We start from the raw sequence: 21,343 nt of genomic DNA, 5'->3' as shown, positions 1-21,343 counted from the left end.
TGCTTTTTAGTTAAAAATGCTTTCCAACGAGGAGGTAACACGCCATTTATGTATCTACTTGTAACGAAAATTCATGTTCATTGATAAAACCACACTTTTTATATTTCTGTCATGTGTGAAATAGTTGTTTCCCAAAAAATTGTTCAGATCTCTAAATAAATGAAAATCTGTTAAACAAGTTTTATGAAGGGAAGCAGTATCTTCTCACTATAAACATCGACTAAAATTTTTTCAAAAGGCACAAAACGACCAGTTCATAGTCCAGACGAGTCCAAATAGTTATCAGCCGAAACCAGGGCTCTTCAAGATCTCCCGCTCTTATCTTCTATGAAAAGAACCAACCCAACAATACGAAGAGTGTAATACACAAATAACAATAGACCACCTGATTTTGAACTACCCAAAGTACAGTATGCTGCGCGAGAAACACGGATCGATAACCCTTTTCTAAACGAGGGAATATTTTCCCACCATCTGAAAGATAACTTGAAAGGCAAAAAAGAGTCATGACTTATTAAGGTTTATCACGGGAGCTGGGCTATTTAACGAAATAGCGTAATGTAAAGTACCATACCATCCCTCTCCATGGTTTGGCTTGTAACTGCGCAGTTGATGCGACTGTAAATCTTAATTAAAAAAAAAGTTCTATCTTAGAAATGTTTCATGGTTGAATGAAATTTTGTAAATCAATTTCTGACTGAGCTACCAGAAATGGTTTTTTCTTCTAATTGATCTTTAAGCCAATCTTACTGTTTCAATTGAATTGATTCCACTGTTAAAACCACAAAATGTACATAAGTAATTATTTTATTTTGATGCTAATCTATCTCTTCAAGGGTAAAGAGAATAATAAGATCGTCTGTAATATCTCTTACTTGACTGTATTTCTTTCCTATGGTTCTTTTATGGTTCTTGAAAGGCAGTCATTCTTCTTGATAATTGTTATATACTTTCTAACTAACTACCACTTCAGACTGAAAGACTTACGTATACGCTGCTCATTCAATACGAAGAAATTTTGTAGCTTTTCCACGGATAAATCATGTACTACCTATGTATTTAACAAGAGAGAAATAATTTTGCACATGACATTGAATAAGAGTGTTCGAAAGCGAAAACAAATATGTATGACATAATTCCTATCTCTAAAGTGCACTTCTGTACATCCATTGCAGAGACACTTTCTTACAACAAGGTTTTAATAATTCCAATTTGGAAGTAGCATTATTATGCTAATCTTACTGCGAATAAGCTTACTATGAATAATATATTGTTTCATTGTTGAGTCAAGCATAATAATGCATAGAATATTACTTTAGTAATCACTGCTGTCCAAATGGTTTATTCGCACAGTCATGTGGATAGATTTATACTAACAATAAGTTATGCAGATACTTACGCAGGTCTCATAAACGGAATGTTGTAGAATGTTTGTGATTTAGAATAGGTAGAACATAATATTACGAAAGAAGAAGGAGCGTTTAAATCGAGTATTGTTCGAATAACGAAAGTCCTTGTTCACCCATAAATTTCGACGTTTAAATTTTCCAGGTTGCTATTTTTAATCGGATTTTAGTATCTTGATGATTCCATGCAAAGCACCTTATTTTTTACTGCTTGTCTCCGGTTTACTCCCTACGTTAATGGCGACGTAAAATTTCCGAAACTGTAGTCGAAGGGAAACCGCGCGCGCGTGTTGACGTTTTATATATTTTAGAGCTTTTTACACTTTTTAATGTTATTTGCATCTCATGCCAAGAGAACAAAACAAGTGGAGTTAAAACGTAAAAAAGATAAAAATACACGACAGAGTAATTTTAATCGATGCGTATATAATTTGAAAATAAGTGTATAAATATTTTTGATTTTCATTACTTTCTATTCTTTCCGGAAAACTGAAACACCAATTTTATTTGTTGCAGTATTTAATCATTTCTTTAATTACATAAATCTCTTTGTACATGTAATTGAAGGAAAATGAAAATACGTTTGAAAATTATTGTTGATATATGTACATATTATAAATATTAGCATTAAGTCAATAATTGCATTACGTTTTACAATCGTAACTTGTCAGTAGTAATAATTGCATCAATTGGAATATTTGTTATATCCTATATACCTCATGCATTAATGCATCAGTTTAATATAAGCTTAATATAAGCTACTAAACTTTAATTAAAACAGGCCTTTTACCCAGGAGAAAAATAAATAATTCTATTTGAGAAAATGCTTATTTTAATGAGGGCATTGTTTGCAGGCCTCATTTACACCAAGAAACTATTCACCTTTTGTTTCGAATATCTTTTAAGTTTTTAACGATAAAGGAAATAATTTTATGTATTCCTTTTTCTTAAGTACATATCCGCTAATTTCTAGGGATAACATGACACCTTCCGTCAGTGTGGACATTTCAATTACATCGTATACAGGAAAGAAATATAATTCAAAAAGGACATTTAGCGAAAAACGAGCAACCATTCAGCAAGTTTGTAATAATTCGTGGCTTCTATTACCAACTTCAATAAGTATATTTAATTTAAAGAAATTAATTTGTAGGCTAACTTATATTAAGATAAACTAAATATACTAAGATATAGAAATGCTGCTTTTCCCAAGTTTTCTGTACATATACACAGGTAAACAGCAGAAACAAAAATAATATGAATCATTTGAATATTATATTACATGCATTTATCACTATTATTACCACTGTATGCATTTATGCTCTAATTGTAACAAATATTTATACTTAAAATATGTTATTTGAACAATATTCAAATAGAGCAAGGATTGTGATAAAGAGTTACCACGACATACTTGTTTTTTTTTGCTTTAACTACAATCTTAAAAAATTCACAATATGTTGCATCTTCTTTAAGGTTTGAATTCATCTTCACGATATTTCTTGCCCATTACACGACAAAACCTGTGTATATTTACCATTTTCTGGATTCAACTATGGATTTCAATAGCACATTAAAGGAACATCAGACAAATTTTCTCCGTGGAATATTTACCGACCCACCTGTAATTAATTACTCGACAATTTTCGATGCGACCACACCGATTCATTCGCGGGGCGCGTTTATATTTTTGCCCGTTTCCAGTGAAAAGGATCCTCGAGTCATCAAGGTGGTTATCATATTCAGTCGTAATCGGATACGAAAAATTTTCACCAAGAACCATTCGGAATTCTCAATTCGCTCGTATCCGCATCTATGTAAATAGTTTAACTGCCAGGTTCTGCATATGGATGAATATTTATGGCAACGGTACACTGGATCTTGGTCCTCGAAATACCATAATTTTACCCACGATCGTCGTTGTAATATTTCATATGTCTGTTTCTTAATTCTAATGTACGTTTTATGTAAAATCACAGGACTGGAAAATTCAGAATAACATTATTTGTATATTTTGTGTATAAGTATGTATAATACCATTCATAGCCAATAAGTACTATATATTCTAGCGATGGGCATTAACAATAAACAGAGCTTACACTGATCAGTGTAATTAGTAAAAGATTAGGAACATCTTCTAGGATCCTGACTGTAGACGAACAATATCAAGTTTAAATATATCGTTGCCTTTGTAAAAAGTTGGGTTAATTTAAGCAACAACTATTTATACAATTTTATAAAAGATTCGTTTAAATATTTTTAAATAAATACAGAAATAGACAGAATAACAAATCTAAATCTAGAGAAGTTAAAATATAAAGAGGTCACATTAACCCTGTTCCATTTTATGAACTTAGTAAAGAAAGCGTTAATCGGGCGATTGTAAAATGGATACTGTAAAAGTGAAACGTGTCGATAATCCTTATGGCTCCTGAGACGTAATTTATTTGCGACGATTCGTCAGTGAATTTTTTCGCGGTTGTGAAGACACGTTATTGCGAAACCGAAAACTAACGGGTAGATCAATCTGGCGAGAGCACGGGCGGATATGTCTGGAGTTATATTACTGGTATCCCTCTGTGTGGTTTCTTTTTTTAGTTCCGGTGATGGTATGTAAGGATGAAATATAGAGCCCTGCATTTGACTCAGAACGGGTCACGCTAACGAATATTTGATAAAAATGTCACACGTTTCAAGAGACCGGGATTTAACGTTAAACAATATTAATCAATGCTTAAATAAAAGATGTCTAGATGAAATTGCACGGGATAGATTTATTAAGCTGTACGGAAAGTTCTTGCATTTTTTATCATATTAGATACCGCTATATTTTATACGTAACACGTGAAAGTTACGTTTGAATACTTTTAAATACATTACATTTTTTATGTTATCAAGAAATATATCGTTTCTATGCAGCATAATTTACATAAAATTGAATTTTTCTCTCTTTTTATATCTTTTATAAGAAATTCTTTCAAATGTGATATCAGCATCTGAGAATAGATTTGAATTATTAGAAATATTGTTAATATTGATAAAAATGTCATTAATACTTGTTAGTGCAAGTAATATAATAGATACGAAAATTATATAACACCGAAAAACCACCGTTGTGATAATTACTGAATTAATGAACTATGCATATCCAGATCAACTCACAACAAATGATAATTTAGTGGGCCATTATTGGTATAATATATCATAATTCTTTAAAGTAAAAAGGAATTTTACTTCCAAGAATTGATGGAAAAACTACATAAAATATTTCCAAATTCAGGCAACATAACATACATTGTCTGATTCTATAAAACACAAAATAATACTTTCTAAAAGTATTGTCGGACGCATTATAGTTCGAATATGAAAGTGTGTCATTTACTGTATTTGCTTGTGTGTATTTGTGTGTATTTGCTTCAAGTAACAAACTTAATCTGGTGAAAAATAAAAGCACATTTATATTTAGAATCGAAAACGAATTTTGTTTTTCATATACATGTGTGCTACAATCTAACATTATGATCTATAATGTAATCTACATATGTTAGCCTCTATTATTACTTTTTAATGTTTCACCATCTCTTTGTTTTCTTCTGCGTAGATATTTCTTTGCTTGAGCATAAGACAATTAATTTTGAACAGCGATATTGACTTTCACGTACACTTCGAATTTTTTCAATTCAAATGATTCTTTAACTATTTGCATGAATAATAATCAAATAGCGCTTAGAGTGAATAATCAATTTAGTTCTTTTATCTTCTTGAATTGTGAGCCATAAAATTCGCATATAGTCGATCCTTATGCCGATAGAGGACGACTTCTTCTGCGTTAACGAGATTTTCAGAATACAATCACAGCACGTAATAGAATACTAGATAAGGTTATGAAAGCAAAACAATAACTACGAACGAATTATTTATAGTAGCATCCCATACAAAATGCAACGAACTTTCGTTCAGCTAGATATAATTCGTTTCATAGTATTCATTAGAATACTATTCTTGTATGAATTTTTGTATGAATTTTTTATTTTTCTCCATAGGTAGTATATACACATAACATTAATAACAATAGTAAATAACAATAATCTTTAACTAATAACAACTACCATTTTATTCGAATTGCAATTAATATTTTATCTCAGTTGGTTTATAATTCAATAAACTATGTTGGTACTCTTCATGATCTGACTGTATTTCCGTATGTTCGTCAGTCGTAAGCATTGGTGTATATATATCATATATTTCAATTAACATTAGAACTATCGACCTCTAACACGTACCTACATTACACATAGCGAATTTCAAATTAATCCAATATGAAGGTATGAATAAGTATGTATATGTAGTCATGTTTATGTCTCAATAAGAGTAAAAAGCAATGTTACCAGAAATACTTGCATCTTGTTGGTAATTACGAAAAGAAAAAGTCTGTTATCAATCATTTTAATTGGTTTGGCAGTTCTAGAGTTAAATTATATTACAACGTAAAGAAGTGATATTTTGTATGTTATAATTAAAAGAATCAAACAGACTAAAATATCGTCTCTCTTCAGCCTTCGACATACGACCAAATAAGTAATATAACCACTACCAATCAATATTATTTTGAATAATTTTAACTAAAATGGTGTCAAAATGATGAAATTCAAGTTAACGATTTTGCAACAAAAAGCTGCACCGTTTAAAAATGATGAACGAGACTAACCACTCAACCCAAATTTCCAATGTACAAGAATTAATGCGGATATTAATATGAACAATTTTATCATTCTTGACGTTCAATTTATTCTCCAGAATCGGATACTTAATTTCTCTCCGAAACGCGAGATCCTTTAATTACTTCAACAAGCGTAATTATAGCTATATCCATTACTCCGGCCGAATTGATATTTAAAACGACGCATAACAGTGATATATGTATACCTCATTTCCATTTAAATGAATTGCCCAAGAAATCGCATTTTTTCCTGGCTGAATCTTACGCGAAATCTCATGGCCGCCGAGCGAAGCCTTTTAACCCGATAATGTGAAAATTAGACGCTAGAGTATGCATCTGTTGATATTCAAATGGTTGCAAACGCGCGTTTATCGTCGACGATAAAAGTTCCAAAAGTCAAGTTATTTAACTGAAACATGGAATATAGTTGTAAACTTTTTCTGTATATCGAATCGTCGTATCTTGAAAGAATGTTCAATTTAGGACATTTACCGTAGTATTCTACTGTTGTGGTTAGATTGCGGATTCTTATGCATTTATGATAGATCTAAACACGTAAAAATGTATTAGGTTGTCCGAAAAGTTTCTTTCGTTTTATAAGGAAATAATAGATGTACAATGTTTTTTGTTTTATATTAGTTTATTGAATTATGCACGAACGTAATAATAGAAATACAACGAAATGGATCATACCTAATTCAATAAAATAATATAAAATAGAAATTGTTGTTCATCTATTATCACCTTATGAAACGAAAGAAACTTTTCGGACAACCTAATACCTACAGAATGCACAGAATATTCACAAAAATGTATAAAATAACGAAAGCAACGTACTTGTAATATTTAAAGACTGAAACAAATTTCGATCTATGCTCCATTACTTTAGTGGTATTCAAAAAAATATGAATTTAAATAAAAATTCACAGTCTAAATGTGATATTCGTAAGCTTTGTAATATCTGTATTTATAGAAACTAATTGATTGTAATCTTTACTTTTGGCTTCGTATGTTTCTTCTGAGAATTCATCAATTCTCACAAGTCATTTATAGTAGTATGTATCTAATATGATTGTGGTAATATTTATACTCTTTGATACGCTGTTCATACGCCGTGTAGTGCCACTTGACAGTAACTATAATACTTCAACTGAGTGAAATCTGATTATTTGAGATGAGAAATTACACAAGTGACGAACTACTTATAAATGCCTAGAATGACTAAACAGAAGGATGTAAATAGAAAGATGACTGTAAGTTGTGTGTATGTTTTTGACGATTCTAAACTTTACTTTTCGTCCTAAATTTTTGTCAAATTTTCTTATTTACATGTATCAATAATAAATTTAATCTAAATTACTGTTAAATCCCTAGCTTTTTCTGAATAAATTGCTTTCTTGAGAAACATTGAGTGCAAGTAACGTATTTATATCTACTGATACCCGCATGAGATAAAGAAATCGTAAAACAAGATAGAGATCAATCCAATTGCCAGTTTCTTGGAAACTAGCATGAGGTAGAATTGTTTGTGGCTTTAGGAGAGGAAAATTCCTTCTTTCGTATATGCTATCAATTACACCCACCACAAATGGTTAATTTTTTTTACAATGGTTACAATTTTTTTTTAATTAGCATAAAGTTGAAATTTTTATTACAAACTATGTTGTCGAGATAAATACTGTCATTATTTTATATTATAATATTAATGTAATAATATTAAAAAGATCGTTAACATGACATTATGGATTTAATAGGATTTATATTTATATACAATAAACTGTGTGATTACTTTAAAAAAATATTATATCTCCCAAAATACAAATAAATTCAAACTGCGAGAATCATGGTATAAGCTCATAATAAGCGTTTAAGTGTTGCGATGCCTGGACTCTTCTGACTTTGAATTAAAAGCGAATATTACAAAATACAGTTTATCATGTTATTATCATATATCATTTACCGTGCCTCAACATCGAGATATTTTTTAACGTTAAAAAAAATACTACTGAATCAACCGAATTAACGATACGTTTAATCACTGATATTTCTGCGTTTGTAAAATTAATCATTTCTTAGATGTAATTTTCTCTCAAAAAATATAACCGCTCAAATTTCCAACATTACAGAAATCAATTTTTGATTACCGCTGGTTTGTTTTATCCGAGTGTATTTTATGGTGAAACAAAGAGACAGCTTGATCGGCAAGCATTCGAAGACAATCGCGGTTGTAACGTAATGCGTCGCCATAAAAAATCGCTCGTGTCCGCGCAGCGCATCGAAAAACAAACACGTTTCCGGAGAACGTGGTGCATCCGCATGTATCGCGTTACAGCGTGCATTCCGATTTTCTGAAACGCCGCCGAGCCGGGAGAGTCCTCCTCGTCCCCGGAATTCAACGCGACTCGCGTACCACGTATACACACGTACTTAACGTATGTACGTACGTACGTACATAAAACGTGAACAGTGATTACAGTTAAGAAAGGGGGCGAGGAGCGTCAAGACAAAAAAACGCCGAGTCGATCAAACCCGTAATCACAATTTACCAACGAAATATTTATGGACTGTCATTTTGTAAATTACCGCGAGATTACGGCTCGTTACGTGGCTTCATGCAAACTTCACGGTGCTCGTACGCTCCCGTCCAGGATGTAACGGACATGCTCTAAACTCTTAACGACATACACCGTAGGGAAAGAATACTTGCATCATGCTACCCTAATTCGCATCCCGAGTTGGGTGCTGGATGCGCAGGATAGCCAAACTGAAGTGTTATCCTGAGGACATCGTGCGTCGTTTTAAATAGGCTAACGTGATCACTCAGCGTAAAAGTAGATCGGACAGTGATAGTCATAGCGTGTGCTTTTGAATTAAAAGCAATGTACAAATGAAATATTGATGATAATTATTAATATAATGATAATCTTAACGAGTCGGGCAGATAACTGTGAAACATAGCGAAGTACTAGGAACTAGAAAAAAGTTTTATCGCGGAGAACACTATCCAAAACTTAATGGATACTTCTTGTTGCAGGTAAATAAAGAAATATTCGAAATATTAAAAAATTAAAAATTATTAATGTTATTAATTTTCGTCCTTTGTTTTTTTTATACTTATTGTTTGTAACAATAAATAACGATTAATATGAAATCTATCGTTACTGATTCAATTGTACTCTTTACTGGCGATATCCAATTCGATATAATTTTTATCATAATCAAAAAAGTATCTTTTATTAGTAGCACGTATTTTTGTGATATCAAATAAACAGAAATGAACGTAAGTTTCGTTTCCATGAAACGTTTAAGATTTTCAAGAGAATCATAAAATTTATACTTGGAAGTTCTCGAGATTTATTTCGATAATTCAAGTGAACTATTTAATGTTTATATTCTAAATTTGAGTAAATAAATACAACAGCAGCGTTCTATGATAATCTTGAATTTACTGTTAAATCATATTATTTTCAGAATGTTAATACCGAATAAGGGCAATTATTAAATCTTTAAAAGCTCTCGTGTAATGCGTGATGTATTATTGGAATTCAAGCTCCTGAAATGATACGTTTTTAGGATAATACGTATAATTTATTGCACCAAATTGAGCAAATTATAACTCTATATTTAGAAGCTATGAAGTATTATGTTAGTATACATTGAGGAAACTGTCATCCCTTGGCACTTTATAAAAGAAGATTTAAAGCCACTTCAAATTCATGTAATTTACATACATTTTTCGTAAACACGATTCGAAGATCGAAAGAACATATATTACTTAAATTCGCTTACAAGCACTGTATATTACTAAATAAACATTTATATTTATAATATTAACTCAGAAGTATTAAAATGTGCAATTTACTGTTTCATATAAAATGTCTATGCATATACTGTATGTATTTTGCAAATACTGTGAGTTAAATCTGTGTTAGATGTTGTCATTTTAAATTGCTATTATTTTTTATATTATCATATTATTATTGTTTATATGCAGAACGATATAAAGAAGGAAGATTATTATGATTATTAAAAAACAATCATAAAGAAATACAAGTTACATCATAAGAAAAGATATATGTCATGAAATGCTAATTACGAAGAAGAACAAGTTCTTTAAAATTGCAATGTAATAAATTATAAAAATTTTTTAAAAAGTAATTTTATCTGACCTAATCCAATTTTGCCATTTTACTGTAGATTTAATATATGAATCAGAACAGATGTTATAGAAAGAGATTCTTATAAAAAAAATTATGACGAAACTTGATGTTGTCTACATTTTTGTTCCGCGATATTAAATAGCCAGACATCGATAAATTACAGAGCTGCTTAAACGGGGACAGCGAATACATTCATCGCAACAAGGCTAATATGTGGTAAATTGAGTAAACCTATCTGCTGCCATTCAAAAACCAAATGTATCAGGTGTAACCCATTAATTTAAGCATTTACATTATATCTTTCCACATTATGTGTCATCATACTATATCAAAAGTTTCCGGAATTAATACTGGTAGCAATGACTCATTGTAATTAGAAAAATATTAAAAAGTTGGCCTCAGTTATTTATTAGGTTGTCCAAAAAGTGTCTTTCTTTCACAAACGTGTTTTTTACAACAGTGCACATTTACACAAACGTGAAACCAAGTCTGTGAAATGTCGCGGTGTTTATCTCGACAGAACAAAGTGGATCGTACGTAATTCGACAAAATGATACAAAACAAAAAACGTTATGCGTCTATTATTTCCTTATAAAACGAAAGAAGCTTTTCGGACAACCTAATATATCGTCAGTTTTGTCTTTGAGACAATAACAGTTTTTAGACCTTTAGGTTTTCAAGGTTATAATTTACTTTTCAATATACTTGAGCAAGGGAGTCGTAAGTCATGCAAAAATGTAATAGATTATTAAGATACTAACAAAATAGTATGTATATATATCGTAAAGTATCATTCTCGCTTAGCGGACAATACGCGAAAATTCTTTTCTCGTTTAAGATTTAAGATTTATAAAAATTAAAATATACATATACCCATGTATTTGAATTAAAGACTCCTAATTTGTAATATTAGGATTGGCTCAAAATTTTTATTGCTTTAAAACACGTTCCACGTGTTTCGTCTAAGTAGACGTATCTGTTTAATACACGTTTACAACTAATAGAAACACAGTTAACCTATCGATGTGTAACACCCTCTGCGATTTCTATGATTTCAAAGTTACGTTGCACAGCTCAACATTCTGAACAACTGTTTCTTGTACATATAACCGGCGATCGGCCTTAGTTTCCAATGTTTTCAATCTGGTATGTAACATTAATCGGACCGCCGCGCCGCACGGTCGGCCCCATGAATCTCCTTATCAATATATCGCCTCTTGGCATTGATAGTGGCGCAACTTAAAAAATGTAAACTCTAAAGGAGAGGCTTTATTGATATAACTGCCTTCTGACGGAAAACTGATAGAATTATAAATATGCTGTTTTACATGATAAAAATAGAAACACAGCGTAGACCTTGTATGCAATAAAAGCATATACGAAATTTGTTGAGCTGTGTCACCATTATTGTCAAGCAGCGATATTACTATAAACAGTGCGTAGCGACCGGATATTACTACATACTACATACTAACCCAATTCAGCTTGAAAACTAATGCCGAACGGAGGAATATTCTCATATGTAATTGGAAAACTATAGCCGATCGCCGGTTATACGCATCGGAAAAATTTGCTCAGAATGTTGAGCTTTACGACATATTTGAAAATCATGGAGGTCGGGGAAGGCGCCACATATCGATAGGTTGACCAAAAACAAACTATTACAACTACAAATGGAGGAAGAAGTATGATAAATTACCGTTTCTTGGATAGGAGCGTGTACGACTCCTTGGAGCCGGTGCAAAGTCTCATCCGCATTTTGCGAGCTGCCCTATCGACACTTCGCTTCTTAGCTACACCACCCTCTAAAACTGGCATCCAGACCAATTCGACGCGCGTCTACAAACGACAAGATGCAGAACAACACTACAATGATCATTGAACACCGCCCACGACACACAAGATACGCACCACTCCCACGCACCTTGCGCCCTGTGCTTTCGCTTGGTGTTTTTAAAACTGACCGATTCACAGGGTCCGGCCGGGAATAACCGAAGGTACGATTAATCGTTTTCCACTCGCCACGCACTAGGTAATTATTTCGTCGGTGATTTTTCCTAGCCAACAGTAATATAATTTACTGCTGATAATTCTTGCTTGTTGCTGGCCTTATCGAGAAAAGAGCTCTTGCTTCTCCACCCACGATTCTCTTCGATACGTACTTGCACCACCTCCTCTTTCTCAATCCTTTACTTACTTTTCTCTCTTTTCCTCTCTCCCTTTCTCTCTCGTTCTTCTAAACAACTATTACCGCGATAAGTGAACGCCGCTTTCAGCCAAAAGCCTATATACTCTTCATCGATAGATACTCACTCGTGACACGTTTCTGTTCTCACAACCGTAGCGAGAATTGATTTTCAGATCGCAGCTAATGCACCGCGCGAAACCTATCTGCCAGTCTACACGGCCGCGCAGAAAAAAGCGTGGACCTCATAAGTGGCCTTTTTGTTCGACGATCGAGGCAGAGGCTAGATAAGCATAAGTGCAGTGGCAAGAACTCGCTCGCTTCCCGTTTCCTGCCGAGATCAAAAGCAGCCTTGACAGTAATGTCTTTCGGTTGACACCGTGTGGAATTGTATCGCGTGCCTTCGATATTTTTCTTGCCGTGTCACTGTCCCGTTGAAACGCTCTCTGTTTACTCTTTCGACTTAAATTTTCTTCTTCTCTCGCGACCTTACTGCTCAATCCGCCGGAAACGAACACGCCGCACCACAACCAACGATCACTTTCTAGAGTTCAGGTACTTGTCGAGCGTTCACCGCGAAAACGATAACGTTGTCCGCTTAAAGGATGTTTGACACGCTCAAGAATACTCTCGGTACGGGTAGTCATTCCTCTCGCAACGCGAGAAATAAACGATAGCGACGATACGTGAGTGCACAAGCAATTCATCACCGCGTCCCCGGCACAAAGAACCGCTCACGCGCTTTATCGCATCGACGAGGATGCCTCGTGTCCGCGATTAAGCACAATCCACAACAGACGGCGCTATATACTTATTTTCCAAACGAGCCGGCGACAACGCAACGACAACGACACGCACGTTCTCGCACTTATCGCACTCAAGATGTTACACGCGGCCGAGTTCCGATTTGTGAATGAAACCGACGACACCGTCAACTGTTCGAGATCGTTAAATTTCAGTCCGGTCGAGTCACGCTCCGTTCCGCTTGAAAACTGTGTCGCTCTCTTCCAGTCAAGGGTCCTTTCAAGAAACACGATCACGCACGAAATTCAGCTTCCGAATGTTCGCGAAGGAACAAGACGCTTGTAACTTGTGGATCTTGTAATTGGGGATATAGTTGGAAACGCTTTGAGTCGCATAAAAGCGGAAAACTTCGAACGAGAACACTTTCTATTTAGAACATTTCGCTGGATGAATTGATAAATTTAAAAAAAATTAAATTTAACTTATATCGCTAATGTCCAACAACAAATTTTCCGTTTAAACTATAAACATTCTTTATTAGTATATAAAATATATAACGTAAAGCAGAGATAGTGTAGGCAATTTTAGTGGAATTTCACGACACGATATTAACCTTCTGCGGTCTGAGCCACATTCTACGTTTTATTGCGATCGTTTCATATCTAATATATTAAATTCGAAGGTATAATCGAAATTTAACTATAACTACAAGTGTTTATAGTTAATAATATCTGTACATTAATTTATTTTTATTGAATCCAGTTTTGTTCGATTTATGATTTGGGAATCGCGAAAGGTTAACTTAGTTCACAATTCACGCAAACGTCTTAAACTTATCTTCCTCTTGGAACGGAACGATACTCCTGTCGGGTTAACTATTTTTACACGAACAGTTCGATTAAAATCTCCGATCGTGTTGAATAAAATCGATGCACTATACACGTAACGCGAGAAACACGTTAACTACTATAAACAGCAACTGTGAAACGAACGCGATGCTTGCATCGCTACGTATGAGCGTGCCAATTGCAGATTGTTGGACGATCGTGGGGCAGAGTATGTCAGCAAAAAGAGGGGAGCCGAGAGTCCTCTAAGAGCCCGATGGCAAAAGTCAACAAGAGTTCTCGTAGGCGGCCGCGAAAAAACTTGAAGACGTTGATAGATACCGCGATGTTCCACACCCGCAACCTCTGATACGCGTGTAAATATTGCGTGAATATCAGTGAGTCGTTCTCTGTGTGACGTCACGTGCCGCCGTAAGCAGACCAGGGAAACTCGTCAGCGTTTCTTGCTGTATTCGTCTGTTTTATTCGAACAGAATTAACAGTTTGAATTTTCTAACCATCTCGAGTTCAAAGAACTTCACACGTGAGATGTGCGCGATGAATCCACCCGTATCGTCTTCGCTCGGACGTGAAACGCAATCTGCACGTGTGCGCGAGAAACGGAACAAACACAAAGGCAGCAGGGTAGTCGTTAGACCATATTATCACGAACGAAGTTGGAAAACGAGATTCAAAGGTGTACTTCCAACAAGCAGAATTCTACGATTTGTTATGTTGATAGTCAACAATGCCGGTCGAAATAGCAACGGAGAAAAAGTATTCCCGCTTATCGTTCAATGTCTTCTTCGAACACTTCCACTTCTACGAACAATGTAACGTCTTGACAAACACGCACGTGCCATGTTGTCCTTCACACTCGCGAACCCATATCCGGCCGATTCGTTCGCTGTAATTTTCGATTACGTGAAAAATACATACAAGAAGGCGGTATGTTCACAGCAGGGATGAGAAACAACTGAAAAACCGAGCTTCGTATCAGCCGGTGCAGATTCTCGGACAAACACGCACAGCCTAGGCTAAGGAAGGATTCCCGCACGTACACTTGAATGGGCCTCGGTAAAGAACGCACGTGCGTACGCGCAGCCCGACGAAGCGAGTATGAAACAAGAAGGCATGCGTCACGCTCTCGTAAGGCCCCGATCCTAGTGGCAGTGGCACAACTGCACCGGAGGGGGCACGGCGCTCACTAGGGGAACGAGAGGAAGGGAAAATCGACGAGTAGGCCCCCGGGGAGGAAATATCTCTCCCCCTCCCGGCTTTTGCTTCTCTCTTTCTCACTTCTGTGGCCTTGCGATCTTGCTACTTGCTATCTCGTTTACGCGATTATCTGTTTCGTATTTCTACTGCTGCATGTTCCCCGTCCCTCTCCATCTGCTGCTTCGAGCTGTTTCTCATTTACTCGTGTCGTCTGTTTCCGCCCTCATGATTCTTGCGAACATAGTACCATCGATTTTTCTTGACTTTCTCTCGACTTTCTTAAACACGTTTAGTGTTTGTCATTCAGCTTTATATGCTGGCACGCTGATTCACAACAAGATTCATCCATTTTTGTGAATATTCGTGGTTGCGTAGCTATGTATGGATAGTTCGCTCGTATATGCATATTCGTTCTTAGATCTTCGTTATATCGTTTTATCTTTGGAATCGAGCAACGAACGCTATTACATCAAAATAGAATGCGTAAAGTAATTGATAGTACAAGAAACCAAAAATCGATGTCTTACGTGCCACACATGTATTCCATTTCACTGGAAAATTCAATTGTGTAATTTTACTTATCTCTTCCTCACATCTAATCTGAGTAGTATTAGCTTGTATTATTAGACAATCAAGTTAATATTATTAATGAAATTTTATAAGTTGTAAATTACCAACTGATTGCCCTACTTCATGAAAAATTGTAAGGTTATCGGGACAATAGAATAAAACCACACCTTGTTATTTATTAACGTTATTGATCATTCGTAAATTATTACGTGAGATTCTAGTGCTCAGCATGAAACTAATACAGGAAGAAATACACAATTTCAATGACAAAAGATCCGCATTTATGAAGCTCGTGTTTTCAATAAATATAAAATCGATTTTTTTAGTTTATACTATACATGATAATCAATATAAATTTACTATAAGTCAAGTTCAGTATAAATCAATTTAGTACAAATTAAATGTACAAATTTTCTTTGTTTGTTCGCTTATTTTATCATAAATTCATATTTTCATAAAAACAGCTAGAACAGTAGACAGAAATTTCTTACATTTAATATTATTAAAACGAATGCTGTAGTTTGTATTTATATATTTTTCCATATTATATACGATTTTTGGATTTTTGCATCTTCGTATGTTCCATAAATGCATCAACAACCGCAATCTAATTATAAACTCGCTATTTTACTCGCATCATAAATATGTGCTTTATCATGTAAAATACTGAATAGAGTAAAAGTCTTTTTCCAGTAACGAGTACATAGATGTTTTAATATTTATGACTGGCAGTGTATCTTCTCGTTTCGTGCTCCGGAATTTCGTCCGCTTCTTTGGGATTCGTTTCTCTCCGTTTTCCGTGACCTCTGCTCGTCTATTACTCTCTGTAGGTTAACTCCATGTCACGCGCTCTCTGCAAGCACTGTGTGTGCCGTTATGTGTTAAATATGCGCGTGCATATGTTTCCGTGGCTGTTGGCAGCGAGGTTCAAGACTGTAGGTGGTAATCACCGATGATGTAAATCGAGGAGACTTATGACCACCCACGACCTCTTTTCCCATCTCGATGTCGTGACGGTGTGTCCTGCTACTTTTAGGTGATATCCGAGATAATTGGTTTTACTTGTAAGGAAATTGCGAATGATTCACTTGTTTTTATAATTCAATTCATTCGTCAGTAATTATTTAATAATTGCATGCTTATTTCAATGCTGTCAATAGCAATTATTGTAATTTGTATTTCAAACGACAGACTTTCTGTGCATATCATTATGAATATATATGATAATTTATTCCTTCGAGCAAATACACTTTATTTATTGTATTTCATTTATATAAACGAGTATTATGATCTCTTTCGTTGTATTTCCCTCGTGGGACATTATTTAAATTAGTATAAATAAATAACGCTTAACGAATTTAGATATAATAAAATCATTCAATTTCATGGAAACATTTATGAAAAAAATATATCGGATAATTTAATTTAATGAGTTGTAATTGCATGTAAGACGTTATCAAACAAAATTTAGAAGAGCGATGTTATGAAAATATATAAAATGTAAAAATGTAAAAATACATTGCGTTATTTGGTTAAAGCGAAAGATTGGAAATATATTTTTCTACACTTCTTTCACTCTTTTACGATTTTCATTAACGGAATATATGTCATTCGTTCGTCATTTACTAGTTTATTAAGCGCGTTATAATTTAATTTTAAAATATTCATGATTAATATGTCAAACGATACTTGTTTCTGTTTTCGTTATAATAACAAATTTACGCGGACAAACATGAATTGCAATGTTTTCACAGGATTAATAATTTAAATATCACCACATAATTATCTGTTGAACGCAATTATCATATTGAATAAATGTGCAAAGCATCGTAGTATAAGCTCATTACGAGTGTTTTGCTTTTCATAAATACCTATTTCGTTTATATTTTATACAATCGATTATTATGAATTGCAAAATACGATAAGCTCTTGTCTGAATATCCGGATTAAGCGAAGGTAAAACTTGAAGTGACATGTATAATATTGATTACTCTTAATATTATTATCACTGTTGTAGCGAATAAGAATTAATTAAAGGCATCAAATGACGATAATCTTCAAATCATTTTAGCATCAGAAAAACAAACACGCAACGTGCATAACGAACATGGATTTAAATGCTAATAGCAAACCGCCGTTTAATTTTCTTTCATTGCTTCTTATTGCAGTTATTCAATAACACGCGCGATAAGAAGCACGGTTTAACTTGAAAACAGGGTCATATTAATTATACCGTTTCGGCAGTAGCAAATCAAAGGAAGCATGCGTCTCGTACAATTACCTGAACAAATTTCCATTTATGTAAATGAACGGCGAGAACAGGTGCTAATGTAAATTATCATAGCTTTCACAGACTCGACTTTTCATGCGTTTCAGCGTGTACGCGCGCATCATGCCGTTAAAATCCTCTCGAGATGGTCGCAAAAGAGAATGGCTGCATAGGCAGACTCATTTTTCCACTGCTCTGAAATTCAATGACGTTTTGGCTACGCTCCATTATCCACGATCCATAAACTTCCACATAAGTGGAAAAACGTGCTGCGTTTCATGAACCCCTTCTTCCATTTGACGAAGGTAACCATTCTCACGGGAATTCGATGATGGCACGCGACATATGCGCTCCACGGTCATTCGATCCCGCCAATTTTCGGGAGAAATTGATGGGAAAGCGGACCCGGCTGCCGCAAAACCGCGTAGGAATGAAAATTAAACGCACGCCCATTGTTATCGATAATCGACGATTCGCCGAGCCGTAAGTGATTCTGATTCGAGCTCGTCGAACGTTTCGGTCAGAAATCATTATGCGTCAATAGGTCTAATTCGTCGGCGAATTGAATCGTTACCACGCTTAATTATTCAAACGCGTTTTACCTGCGGCTACCGTTTCGGTCCTTTATGGTGGCTGTTCATTTGCGGGATCATGGGCTGCGTAATTTCCGTTCGTTCTATCAAACTGGATTCCTTTATTAACTCGAACCTTTTTCTTATTTTCTTCTTTTCAAAGCCATTTCTCATTTCTCATCAAAAATTAATACTAAAATATTTCCGCGAGTTACTGTATAAATAAATAGAAATAAAGCGCTGTATAGCGAAAATAAATAGATTATATGTATGTAATCATATTTCTATCTCAAATAAAAATTAACATTACTTTTTTCAAAAATACTTATATATGGTATTCTTAACAATTACAAAAACGAAAAATTCGATACATATTATTTTGATAGTTTTGCTAATTCCAGAATTAAGTAATAATTGGTAAACTGTCTGTATGTAGGTACAATAGTGATAAAATGGAACAATGCCTGTATATTGATTAAATTCAATACTGTATTTATTTTGATTTGATAATATTGACTTTGTACATATGTTATCGGAAAATAAACGGTTTCTGATATAATATTATACACATGATTGCGTAAATTAATTATGATTATACAGTTCCTGTTGACCAATCTTTCCTATTTTGTGCTAAGAAATATATTAGCGCTATTATAGTGAAATAGATATACATTAACTCTGTTCCATCTATACCTGTTCTATATCTGTTTTATCTGTTATATCTATACATAATAAGGTTTGAGGTATCACAACAATGAATTTTATTGAAATCTGGACCTACAAGGTATACATAACAATAATTATCAGATTCAACGATATTATCTCGATACTTTCGAACGATAGTGTAAATGTTAATAAAAAATCATGTGATAGAGCTAAGAATAATACAAAGTAACAATAAGTAAAGATAAAGAGAAAACGAAAAGAACAGAACTATCGATGCTTGTAACTAACGAAAGAAAAGTGGATTGCTGGAATCGACACCAATGTCACGATGATGATTTACAGGTTCTTTCACAGCTGACGTCGAACAGTGTCCCAACGTGGAAAACACGAACCAGTAACATACAGGGCAGCATCGAAGCATATGTGCGGCACTCGTAAATTACACAAGCACAATACTAGTCTTTTGGTCTGATTACTATTGTTCCAAACGTGAACAAACAGAATGAAAGTCAGCGATCCTATAGCACTTGATAGTTATACCGCGAGAATATTGTTTATGTAGGAAATGCATCGTCGGGAATACTTTTGTACGTTGCTTACTCTTAAATCGATTCATTCAACTGCACGCAGAAGTTTTGGCACGATGACTTTTACAACTTCAGAAAGCTACAGACTTTTCCGTGTCGCAGTGTTTCATTGTTATTTCGTTTATAAATATTTTGTTTCTTCATCGCTTTTGTTTCAACAAAATTTAATATGTTTTATGAAATCACAATTTTGGAGTTTCATCGTACAATTTTTTCTTTAGATATAATATCTTTAAGGGAAGAAATATTGTTTATTTCTCTAAATTAATGTTAAATCTATTTGTTTAAATAGTTTAAAAATTGTCTCATATCGATTATGGTAACCTTGTGAAATAAGGCAGTAATAATATATTTTACTATATTCATTGAAAATAATTAAATCAAACGCAGGAATAATTTTATATAAATTTTCAGCTCTAACTTTCAGTAAATTAACTCTCAAGCTTTAATTATTAAACTGTTAACAACATATACATATTTTACAATCGTGATCGGAAAATATTATCGTTCAATCAAATATAATACAATTAGACAGAAAATATAGTTTCACGAAATGCGCAAGGTACATTCTAAAGAACGATGTATATTTCTTCAAAAGTGGAAACTTTCTGAATAAATGCACGATCATTACTTCCGTGTACAAAAAAAATGCAGGTACACGGAAAAATCAACATTAAACAAAGGATCGGGCGTATCAGACAAAAGATCACTTTTTAAACTGATAATAACTCATATTATGATATGGATGTCTATTATTCGACTCGGTAGCTGCATCCTGTGCATTCATTTCAATCTCCGGGGTGGCACGTGTGCGTCAATGTGCGCAAACGTTCCCTCTACCTACACGATGACAACCGCTTGCCCCAGCTATCTGCCTACCTACCTACCTACTCACCTACTCGTACATATCCATTCACCCAACCTGTCCCGTTTCTGCAACGCTTTGCTCTCGCTTAATGCGAGCAAACTATGCGAGTGTAGTATCATAGTATCCCGTCTGTGGTAGTACGCACTAAACGGGCAAGAACTTTAAAAGCGGCTCACATACTGATAACATTTCCGATACCGCGATTAATCCGGATAAGCTCGAATTTTTTCACATTTTTCGAAGTAATGTCATTTTGTTTTTATTTGAGGTTTAAATCGAATCTGTCTAAATATATCAAACTTGACTTTTATCAATAAGTTTGATATGAGCTATTTATTAAAAATTTATAAAAAATTTGATCTGAATACAATGCTGTTTATTTTGAATATTACATAGGAATTATGAAAGACGTTACCACACGTTTGTTACAATTGCAGAGATAAGGGAGATAATAAAAGAATGCTGATGTAAGGGGATCATTTAGAAACTGAATGTAAATGAATATCTAGATGGAATTAAATTAAACGTGAATTTAAATTCACGAGGTGGCTATA

At 34.1% G+C, this 21,343-nt stretch overlaps 1 protein-coding gene across 3 annotated transcripts in view; it reads right to left on the bottom strand.

Annotated features, from left to right (window-relative positions):
- The window catches only part of LOC126864407 (rap1 GTPase-activating protein 1), a 251,388-nt gene that overhangs the window by 148,385 nt on the left and 81,660 nt on the right, over nt 1-21,343 (bottom strand). The window contains exon 1 of one of the 3 annotated variants that reach the window (XM_050615720.1): nt 11,986-13,380. The exons of the other annotated variants lie outside the window; for them this stretch is intronic. Within the exon in view, the coding sequence (XP_050471677.1) occupies nt 11,986-12,104 (119 nt within the window). The 5' untranslated portion in view covers nt 12,105-13,380. Of the gene's footprint in view, nt 1-11,985; nt 13,381-21,343 lie in introns of those variants that run through there. 3 annotated transcript variants of the gene reach the window in all.

This window comes from Bombus huntii, chromosome 4 (assembly GCF_024542735.1).
Source record: "Bombus huntii isolate Logan2020A chromosome 4, iyBomHunt1.1, whole genome shotgun sequence".
NCBI lineage: Eukaryota > Metazoa > Arthropoda > Insecta > Hymenoptera > Apidae > Bombus > Bombus huntii.
The sequence above is the reverse complement of the archived record's forward strand: the minus strand, read 5'-3'. Positions and strand labels throughout refer to the sequence as shown.